Raw genomic sequence first — 11,423 nt, 5'->3', positions numbered from 1 at the left:
TTGTCACAGACTTCAGAAAATACAGGGCGGGTTTGAGCCCCCCCCCCCCCCCCCTTAATTATTATTCTTACTATTAAGGATGGTTTTATTTTTCCTTGGCAAAAAAAGCTCAGAGAATGCCACCTTGTGGTGAAATCTCAAGCTGACTGGAGCCTCTGATTTTAAGCCTGTCGTTTGTGCACTGAGCATACTAAACCTGTACCACAGCAGCTTTAGATATGAGCACAGAAGCAGTTTGCCTACAGCAGTCAGGCAGCACTATGCAGAAACACCTTTATTTCCCCACGTAGGCAACATCTAAGTTTAAAGACCTTTAAAAACCTGGAGCAGCTTCACAAAACTTAAAGTGACAAGCCACACTCTGTTTCATCCCTTGTATTTCCTCAGAGAAATATCAAGCAACATCTGTGCCTATGAAACAGGCTCTCTCCTCTTACCATCCATAGCAAACTCATTTCAGCCACTAGAGCCTAAACCCTCCCTTTTCCAAGAACACTTGCTGGAAAACATAACTTCAGCTACACTTGTGCTTTCTGCCTCCTTCCACCAAGAACACCAGAAGTTCTAAAACCTAAGCAGGACAGCTTAAAAGCAAGAGCATTCCCCAGTCAGAACAGCCCCCTGTGGCAGCAAAAGCTAAACTAGAGCTCCCAGAGCAGGGGCTCATAGCCTTCCCTCTCCAACCTCTCAGGCTGTAGCAACACACCTGCTCTCAGAGTACTAACTGCTGGTTAGCTGGGCAGCTTCAGGCCTCGCATCAAGCATGGGAGAACCAGGTCAGGTTTCTGACAGGGGATGCAAGTGTACCTGAGTCAGGCTTTCAAGCTATTCTTTGTTGCTTAAAGATTAAAATTTATCTTTAAAAACTTCTTAGCAAAAGCAAACAATCTGAGGGAACACTGGGAAATGCAGCAGGATAGGTTCCAAGGGAAAACACCCAACAACACGATAACAGATTTTGACAGAAGTGGAAACATCTGGATTACAAATTAGCCAGGCACCTTGCTGCATTGATGATTAAAACCTTGGGAATGTTCTCCCTCCCACACCTGGCTATGCCTGGCAAACACACCAGCTCCATCACATCCAATGTGAATAATACATGGGCAAATGGTCCCTCCTCAGTCCTGCTGCCAAATCCTGACCAGACCTGAAGAAGTGGAGATCCCTTGGAAGTAAAAGCTTCTCTAGAGCTAGACAGGAGCGGAACCAGGTGTTTTGTAGATGGATATTTGGCGCTTCCATACCTAAACTCAAGGGGAGATGAGAGAGTGGGTGTGTCTTTCACGTTATCTCTTATTTTTATCTCTTAGTCTGAAAGGAAACTAGTAACGCAGCCCATTACTCATAGGCAAGAGACCTGTGTCAGGGTACCAGGCCTTTTACAACAAACAGAAACAAGGCACAGTGTGAGGAATGTGTATGAGAGCCTTTTGCTGAGGCAGCTGTGATACTGCCCAAGCTGACGGTGAGCACCTGCACCAGCCCTGGACAGGCAAAATGTGAGGGCAGCTGCTTCATTCCGGTAGTTGTGAAAAAGAGGCAGAGCTGCCACCTGCTAGTCTGTCTATCTGAGTGCTTAAATCCTGTGAGAGGAGGCTGCTGGGAGCTCTCAGTGCTGAGCTGTAGTTCCTGCAGCTAGCATAGGTGTGGTAGGTAAGTGACTAGGGTTTGGGGGGTTTTAAAGTTTCATATAGGTGCTCTGGAACAAATCTATTTTGTGAGTTGCATAAATCATGGCATTATGCACAGGGAGTTTTCTGTGTGTATTTGACTATTATACTGCCCTAAGGAAGGAGATGAGACTAATTTGTGGTTTTGTTATATATTTTTAAAAGAAAATGAGCTGGATGGAGGATGTAAAAATAGGAAGAGCAGTAGAAAAGCTTTCTCTCTGGGGACTGATGTGCTGTTTTTGAGAAGCCTCAGAAAACTACTTAGGGCCAGCTTCTGACCTGAGGTACAGCTAGGGGTCCTGCCACAGCCAGGGGAAGCATCTTCTTGTCATTTGCTTATGACTTGTGTCTGCCTAAAGAATGACAACCTCTTTCATTTTTTTTCTGACTGGCCCAGAGAGGAACAAACATGTAGTTTTAAAGAAAAAAAGGAAAAAGCTGTACCTCAGGAGAATAACTTTGGCCTGAAGCTAGCAGAGAGAAAGGAGGGGGAATGGAGGCGGAGATCAGATTCTCTGTGTAGCTGTGGATTCAGGCTGACAGAAGGCCCAGGAAAGCTTGGGGAAAAGCCAAGGAATGAGGCATCAGCTGAAGCTTAGAGCACTCTGAGATGGAGGGAGCTGCTGACAAAGTGAAACACCATGCTCTGTGCTGCAACTCTGACTTTCTTTGGGGCTAGTTTTCTTCATATGCCTATCTTAAGAATGTGTCTTTTTGTTTATGATCAGGTAATAGCATCATTACTCTGAGAAAAGCACGGGACGGGGGCTGGAATTCCTGGTTGCCCTCCCTCACTAAAAATGCTAGAAACAAAGATATTATGAAGGCTATAGCTTTATGTGAAGGAGCCAGCTCTTGGAGAGCCTGGGTGTGTTGTATTCTTTGTGTGAGAGACAAGAAGTGAGGTGTGTTAATTGCATATAGCTGTTCAATGGTTAATTAATGCCCTCAGTATGTGGATAGAATTTCCATATGTAAAAGATGGGGGAAGCAGTATTGCAGTTTTTCATGTTTTATCATCTACTCCTTTGTATGTATCATGGGGGCATTTTCTGAAACTCACAGCTTGGAATAAGCTGGTTCTGTTGGTTTGTGGGAAGAGTGCTGTTGCTGACAGCTGAGAGAGAGCCCATGGCAGCATCGCCTGGGTTCTGTGAGCACTCACTGGGGTGTCGTGGGGGCAGTTCCCTTCAGCTCACAGATGTCTGACCTCTTCAGTGGGTAATGGCTTCTGTCTTGACCTCAAACGCATGTTCCCTGGTTTTCATGGCACTTCAGGAAGCTGTTACAGCAGTCTGCATGGATAACCGAGATGGATCAAATTGCCTATGCTGACCGATATTATTATCACAACTACATCAACGCTGTACAGGAATTACTTTCCTGTCTTCACTGTAGACATGTCCTTAAATTCACTGGCCGTATCTTCAAATGGTGTAGTTCAGCACAGCTCTGTTACTACGGGCAGAGCTACCCTGTCCTACATGGTGCAGGACAACAGACTCCCCGGGGTAGGAGTTGTGTGCCTTTACACTCCGGCTGTACAACACGCACCTCTTGCTGACACCCAGTGGCCAAGGAGGGGTTTTCCTTCCCTGGATTGCTCTAAATTTTCAAGGGATCAGCAGCTCCCCGGTCTCTTGCTCTTATCTGACTTTACCCTGCTTTGATTTCATTTACTGCTGTTGTAACGTTTAAGGCTGTATTGCATTTTTTTCTGGCGATTAGAGTTCGTTCCACTAGCTTTTGTAACATGGGCAGCTACCTCTGCGTGTGTATGTAAATCCTTCCTGAAGAGGAGGATTTGGTTAAGTATACAGATGAAAATATATTGCTTGTAATGTGTTAAATAAAATAGGAGAAAATATGGTATAAGGAAAAATTCTGCCATAATCTAAGAAGGCCACGCAGTTGCTTTCCAAGTCTTGTCTTTCAATTTCTGCCGAAGCCTGCCTAGGAGCAGGGGGTGCAGTCAGGCGAGCTGTTGTCCCTTTAGTTAGTGCTGTAGGAAACAGGGCTGTGTAATAGGGCTTCTCAACAGCCTTCCCTCCTCTACTCAGTGGTGCACGGATATTGCTTTCGTTGGCCCTTGACCATTTCCAAGCACTTTGCCAGGGCTAGAGCATCCTCGCAGCACGTCCGCCAATGGCTTTATTACATCCACGTACAGACTGACAAAATTCAGCCCAGCCTGCTCAAAGGGGCATCTATCATTAGTGGTATCTTTGAATTTAGATGAAGATGATCAGCCTGGTTCCCACTGATCCAGAGTTTGGAGAAAATGTTGAGGAAATCATTAGGGGTTTCTGGTTTTCAGCATTTCTGAAAACGGGGTGGCTGAGTTTGACCTCCCTTCTTAAATGAAAGCGCTCAGTTAAAAGTATTTTCTAAGAACCTGAGTTTAAAAGTCTGAATGGTCTCATAACCCAGCACAGGTGTCCAGATTCTCAGTCCCCTGCAACTGGAGGATGTAAACCCAGTATTCTCCTTAGGAGTCTCTCAATTGGATCAGATATTTGGACAGCACTAATGAACCCTTTGGAGACACTAAGGTACATGAATCCTGAAACAATTAAGTCTAAGGTAAAAATGACTATCTACAAACTTGCATCTAAATTTGAGCGAGTGACTATGCAAACAGTGCTGATGAAGCATTCTATGTTTGAATGAACGTTAGGATCTTCTGCAGTTTGGTTTCCACTGGTTTTAAGGCAAAAGGATAAGCACACATGCCCAGCAGGAGGGAGCAGAGCTGCACGGAATGAAGGATTTAGGATTAGTGACTACATTTCACATAATCCTACAGGATTTAAAAATAGATCCAACAATGCAGTAGGATTTGTGGTATCTGACTTGCCCTTTCAAAGTTCTATAAACAGAGAATGTGACAATTTATCCATGAGGTAAGGCATTGTATCCTTACTGACCCTGTTGCTCCTTGAAGACTTTCTTTGGAAAAGGTTAATTATCCTGACATGTGCTCCAAACCAGAGTTTGGACTGGAGTGATAAATGGAGAACTTCTCCCTCTTCGGCCTGTGCTGTGTTGTCAAATTATCCTTCTCCTGATCACATTTACAGATCTCCTTTCACTGACTATTGTCTGACTTTATTACTGCACTCATTAGCACATTTTAGATTTTTATGGGACAAAATGCAGAAGGGTATATGCAGGGTGCAACTGTGGCTTTTTAAAATCCCAAATCATGGCATGCCAGATCCTGGGAAATGGCTTTGCGGGCATTTGCCATGAGCTGCTCTCTGCTGTTAAGTGTCACCTGCTGGACTACAGTCATTTTCTGCAGTGCTGGATCATGGTATGGGCTGAAGACTTGCAGTGAGGCTGTTCTTGCTGTATTTGCTCTTCAGAACTCTCATCCCAGCAGTGTGAAGCAAACATGTACGTGTTCTGCGGGGGTGTGCTGGCAGGCCCAGGCTCTGGGCTGGGGTAACGAGATGTAAAACAGCTCCGCTTGACAACAAACGAAGCTTCCATTGAAGCATCAGGTTTATTTGAGGCCTTGTCTTAACTCTGTTTCTTCAGGTCCCTTGTACTCCAGTTTTGCAGTGAGCATCACAGGTGTATTTTTGTTGCTGCTGAGAAGTTTCTTTGGTTTGTTAGGTGGCTGAAGCTTCCTTTTCTTCCTCTCATGTACGTTTGGCATTAAAATGCACTTACTACTACTGAGAAGTTTCTTTCTGGGCCCTACTGGAAAGGGAGGTAGAGAAATGCCATTAAGAAGGCAAAGTGGTCATGACAAGAGCTGAAACATTCTGTTAGGATACTGTATAATGACTAAAATAAAAAAACAAAATCCCTCCTAAACTTTGATTCTTGCCTCTTTCTGTCATATTTAGCCTTAGCCTGAGCAAAATGAGAACTGATGGTGTGTGAAAGAATTAAAAGAACTTGTGTAATACCAAAAAGGAGATTAGCAGCAACACACTACGGCATCTCTCTCCTCTGCAAGGAGTGATGTGTGCTAATCCAGGTGATTCCAATGCTTTTGCCTGAGATGTGCCTACATGAACTCAATATCTTTTCAAGCTGCTACAGAATAAAGCCTCTGGGGATTGGTGGCAGGGTAATAGAAACCAAGGGACACCACATGGCTGGTGTTCTTAAATACAGACTTGCAGTCCCCTGGATGACCCAGGGCATCTTGCTGTTTCTATGAGAACAGAGGAAATAACCAATCGTGATTTCCAAGTTTGAGCAATAGGGACCTTGCCTTGCTAAAGCTTTAGTATTTAATGGCCCTACTCTTTTTTTAAAAATTGCACTTTAATTCCCCTCTAAACCCCTCTACTTTCAAATGTTTGGGATTGGCTTCTTACTCTCAAAAGTTTTGATTCTTCTCTATGAGAGTGGCTTGCCCATGTAAGAAATTTGGGGTTAGGTGTCCGCTGCAGGGTGGGGGAGGGGAAAATTATTGTTAGGCGACAACAGTGGAAGGTAAATGCATCCTTCTGACCCCCACTTTTTCAAAAAAAAAAAAAACCCCAAAGTTTAACTTCGTAACAGCAAGCTTCGTGCTAGGTCAAAGCAGACAGAGGATTGTTTGTCTTCGGCCTGGAGTCGACAAATCTGACGGAAGCACCTTGTCAAATGCCCTTGTTAATTCAGCAGAAACATTACTGCATTCCTGGCTTGATTCTTGTCAGACTTATGCTACTGGAAGACTGGACATACAGAAATCCGGGACTAGCTATCAGGGAAGCACAAAGACTCTTTCTACGCGTGCCTGGCAGCATAAATGGAATAAATCTTTCCTCTTCCTTCATAGTGCCATTGCTGCATTAAGGAAGGAAGATTAAGCCTGCTTTTTTTGCACCTTTAAGGCTGAGTTAGAGGCATTTGGGAGGAGGCAGCTGGGAATCTTGCATTTCCTTATGTGGATAAATAACGGTGTTTATATTGTGTATGCATCTCTGAAGCAAAGCTTCATCCACCTGAGTGTCAATGGAATGCCACTAGCTAGTCCATCCATGCTTGCACTGGAGAACATGGAAGACACTATTTTAGGAAGAGAACAACTCTGTAAATCCTACAAATTAAACTACTCTTCCCCTAAAAAAGGCAAACTCATTGTGTCCTCCTTCTTTCTTTCTACCTTTCATGCCACAAGAATCAAGACTTATAATGTGAGGCATCTTTCCTTGAGAAGTGAAAGGAAGGCCTTAACTCTGCATGCCTTATTTGTAATGCACAGACTGACGCTTGCCCACATCTATGGGTGTGCCCTATGTTAAGAGCAGGCTTATAAAAGAGCACCCAATGTGCTCAAATGGGGTAGAAGAGGTGCGATCAAAATATTTTTTCTGGATGTTGTTTTAGATGTTAGTAGAGGAATGAGAAACTAGCCAGAATTAATGCATGCTAAAGGTCTTTAATTGAAAGATGTGGTCATCAGTTGATCTGTTTCAGCATCTGTATCATCAAGAAAACTCTCAAAAGAGGAGACGCCAGGGAAGAGCAGCATCGGGGCTGGCTTCGTGCAGCAGCTATCAAGCATCTGTACTTGGTGCAAGAAAGGTAAGATTTTTCAGGCCCTGTTATTGCTGTAACAGTAGTTAAGGCCCAAAATATGCAGGACGTCAAGTCTAGTGCATGATTCTTGGCTGGGTCTATACTGGGGTCCTTTAAAAGCAAGAAAAGAAAAAAAGTTACCATGAGTTAATACCTAAGATGGTGCTGAGTGATCTGTGCGTTCAGCAGCAGCCCTGAAGACCTGGCACATTGCAGTCGCATTTTTAATCAAATTGAGCCATCTCAAGTACCAAAGCGATTAGCAAAGCAAGTAGCCAGTAGGTGGAAATGCTGCTGTGTCAGAATGCAACATCCCATGCCTGATCTGCACAGCATCTTTCTCATGACAGGATTTGCAGACAATCAGCTCAGAGTACTTTGCCAGAGCTTCAGGATAACTTCTCTGTAAAACTGCCTTTATATATATTTTAAAATAATTTCTTTTTTCCCCACAACACAAAAAACTATTGCAAGTGATCAAAATGTGATTGTGGCACCCACAGCAAGACAGCTGATTTATGCTAGTATCCATAGCAATAGCTGGCATTCTACATCAGTGTATTTTTATTGCTCTGAGCAGCAAGGTTTTTAATAATTGCTGCAATAGAAATATTTTACATGTGAGTGAAAGATTGTTTCGTAGTTACCAAACACATCCTTAACTTGGAAAGGAATGATCACAAAGACATGCTGTTTAATATTCTTTTGGTATTCCAGCACAGAGGGACACCATCACCCTCTGTACTGTCGGTGTATATTACTGTGCATAGTGCAGTTATGCCAGTGCTAGTTAATAGGCCCTGTCAGGCTTTGACGTTATTGGCAATCCTGTGGAGTGCAGGTCATGAAACTATGAGGCGATGTGATCATTCCACCTCTGAAAAATACCTGCAGGGAATGAAGCAACCTGGCTTAGTATTGTGAAACAGAAGTAGTTGGTGAGATCCCTCGGTAAACGTCAGCAATCTCTGAACTGAAGGACAGTGGTTCTTAGGACTGCCCTTCTTTACCCTGGCATTAGATGAGGTCAATCTGCAAAATTCTGGGCCAAAACTTAAGCCACCTTAAATTTACTCAAAGGAGTAGGAAGGAATTGGTTCAGATCATTTATGGAAGTTATGGAAGTAATTCAACACTATTCTAGTCCTGATCTGCAGAGATACTGAACCCTTTCTGCAACTCCTGAGGCTCTTGATTTGTGTCCATCTCTAGTTGGACCAGCAGAACTGTGTATTAGTCCCCAAGGAAGAATCGCCTGGTTAGTTACAGATGTCATTCATTTGCTTGCACTCACTGTGATCTCTGTAAGCGATGTAGGTTGTGAGTCCTCTGCACATAGAGAAGATGTCTAGTCCGTAAGACTTGACGTCACGGATGGTTCTCTTGATGATGAATGTCATCTGCTTTTTAGGTTGTCCTTGACCTTGCAGGATCTAAACATCAAGTAACGTCATTCAGCAACATCGGTGCCTTGATCCATTTAAGGCTATGTATATTATTCCTCTTTCTGGAATGACGACTTGGTGCTTGGTGTTTTACTCAAAACTGTGTAGTTAGCACAGTGTGTTGATCCACTCTGACTATGGGGCCATTAGCAAGCATTGAAGACAGCTCCTATGGCAGACCTTTCTTATGGCAGTCAAGGCGGAGGGAGGCGAAAGAGAACAGGAAACTCAGTTAAACAGCTGAATAGTACTTCCCTGAATAGTACAGGGAAGAGTAGTGCAGTCAGTGTTTTAACACAGACCTCCTACGAAAGTATTTCCTCGGTCATTACCCTCTCACCCTAGGGGTACTCAGGTTGTAACTTGGAAGCATGGAAGAAGTCTATTTATTCAGCCTTTTAAAACAGGAACCAAAGAGGGCAGTAGCAACACTTGGCAGATATAATTACACTAAAACTATTTGCAAGAAGTGGTTATGATCTCTTTGAGAACTTGGTTTTAGTGGGACAGTTTTTTTCTGAATTTTTCTGTGCTTTGTTTAAAAGGCATTTCAAATATATTTTCCCACTTGAGTGCTGTGTCTGGACAAAGTGTCTGGATGCCTGTATTTTCTCTTATGACCTGGGCTTTGTGCTGGTTCGTGTATCTCACTGTTCAGCTACTGGCACAGGACTCCTCTTCTGGCTCATACAGTTAGTATGGAGGAAAGGCTGTTGAACATAGAAATGCTCTCTTACGCCCTAAAGAAAAATGGAGGCCTGAACAATAGCATCTGCAAAGCAATGTTCTGAAATGAAAAATGCAACTTCATATTGAAATGAGTCAGAACTATTTTTAGATATTGCTATCCAAAAATAATTAATGCCCTGGAAGGTTTCCTAATATAAACTGCTTCTTAGCAACCTGCAAACCTAAAGTTCCTCAGAGAAAACATAGCTGGGGGGAGGGGGATGAGGCACCTGCGCTTTTTCTTTTGAAAAACCATCCCCATGGCAAATTCCCAAGCCATGTTACTGTTCAGGAAAACAATCCTACCACTTGTGAAAATTTCAGCCTCTCAAGAAAGAAGCGGCACAGCTAAGAAACAGCTTAATAAATGCCAGGGTAAAGACACACTTAGCAGGGATGACGGGGATTAACATCGGCTTTCAAAATAATGGTGGAATTTTATCCAAAGGTTCCTGAAAGCCCACTCCAATATGCTTCCTTCTTACTGGTAAGCAATGAGGTGAGATAAGCTTCAGGGAGCAGAGATACACCTCAGTACAAGCAAGCCTGGGTCTATAGCTAGAGATGAATGTTTTCGCTCAAGCCTGTAACTCTCCCCTTTTTCTTCCCCACCATGCCTTCCTGCCCTTTAAAGCCAGGGATTTTAGAAGGACTCAGTTTTCATACAAGAGACCAGTGCCTACAGCTGAATGCTGAGACAATTTTTAAAATGTCTGTGCTAATGCTGTGGGTGGAACTCATCCTCATATGGTGCTTAGTTCTTTTGAAAAAGTTTTGAAAGCTTGAAATCTTATTTTAGATTTTTTTCCTTGTTACTGGTTTATTTGTTCTTCCTCAGCTAGAGCTGCCTAAAAAAATTATATTTTTTAGCCTGTCAAGAATGTGATGTTATGAAGAGTACCATGCCAAAAATCTGAAATCTCTAAACATAAAACAGTATTAAAAAGCAGCCAGTCTGAATAATCTTTTAAAACAAAATCAAAGTGATCTACAACATCAAAAAACCCATGAAAACCCTCTGCTGCAAGGATCTGAAACAGGGTATTCTAACTTTCCAAAGGTTTCAAATTATGTTAATGTAAAATGCTATTGAAATTGAGACAACTTCATAATAAATGGTGGGATCTAAATGGCTTTTAAAGTAACTTGGCTTAAAAGCTTTTGAAAATAGCAATGTCTGACATGAGTTTACTTTGCATTACTGTGTAACTTTACAAGTAACTACTCCTTTTTAATCTTACCCTGTTCTCTTCAGCCAGTCTGGCAAGTGCATCCATGCTGGGCATCTCCTTTCTGTCCATTCTGGAAAGGAAGCAAGCTCTCTCTGCTGGCACTTTGCTTGCAATAAGGCCCTGTAAAATAGTCACTGATAACTAGGAATTCAGTTTCTCAATAATTAAGACTGGAATAAAGTCTGTATTAAAGTAATAAATGCAGATAGTTTTTACCCCAAAACTTGGACTCAAAGTGTTAAGAATAAAGAGGCAAGTCCTGTATTTTGGTCAGCTTTATAGGAGCTAGTCGTCTTACAGCTTTTTTTTGAAAAAGCATGCTCCTTGCCACTCACCCTTTCGTAGTTCCAAATGGTTTTCCATGCCCCCTGGGTGCTCTTTTCCTCAATAGTGACCACGTTCCATTCCTTATTGACAGTCAGAACTTGGTAGCTGCCAGTAATGGCGATTTGCTTGCTTGCTTTCCCATTCTGAAATGAGAAAAAAAAATTAAACAACAGTTTTACATATTCAAGTTCATTTTAGAAATCCCTGCTATAATAAAATAAGTGCTGGCCCACAGGGAGCACCTTTAGTATCTGCAGTATTTTCAAAATGACAAAGAACTAAGCCTGTGGCATTCTGGAGTAGCCATAAGAATTCTTTTAACAGATTCAATGAATCATTTCTGTATCTTACAACTGTAACCTGGTGGGTTTAGTTTTATGCGTGAAAGACGTTTTAGATCCCTTTCCTCCAAAGGGATGGGGAAAGAAGCAAGGAAAGTTCAAGAAGCAGGGAATGTAGAAACAGCGGCCATGAATGTGTAAGTT

The 11,423-nt window shown here is 42.7% G+C and overlaps 1 protein-coding gene across 1 annotated transcript; it reads right to left on the bottom strand.

The window, feature by feature from the left end:
• Nucleotides 1-7,051: 7,051 nt before the first annotated feature.
• LOC135317005 (gastrokine-1-like) lies at nucleotides 7,052-11,410 on the bottom strand. Its single transcript, XM_064472517.1, has 5 exons — nucleotides 11,402-11,410; nucleotides 10,947-11,081; nucleotides 10,621-10,731; nucleotides 8,500-8,638; nucleotides 7,052-7,316 (listed from the first exon to the last, which is right to left on the bottom strand). Exons 1-5 carry the CDS (start codon nucleotides 11,408-11,410, stop codon nucleotides 7,222-7,224), a joined length of 489 nt encoding a protein of 162 aa, XP_064328587.1. The 3' UTR covers nucleotides 7,052-7,221.
• Nucleotides 11,411-11,423: the final 13 nt, after the last annotated feature.

The sequence above is a fragment of the Phalacrocorax carbo genome, chromosome 24, assembly GCF_963921805.1.
Source record: "Phalacrocorax carbo chromosome 24, bPhaCar2.1, whole genome shotgun sequence".
Taxonomy (NCBI): domain Eukaryota; kingdom Metazoa; phylum Chordata; class Aves; order Suliformes; family Phalacrocoracidae; genus Phalacrocorax; species Phalacrocorax carbo.
This window is presented reverse-complemented; position numbering and strand designations above follow the sequence as displayed.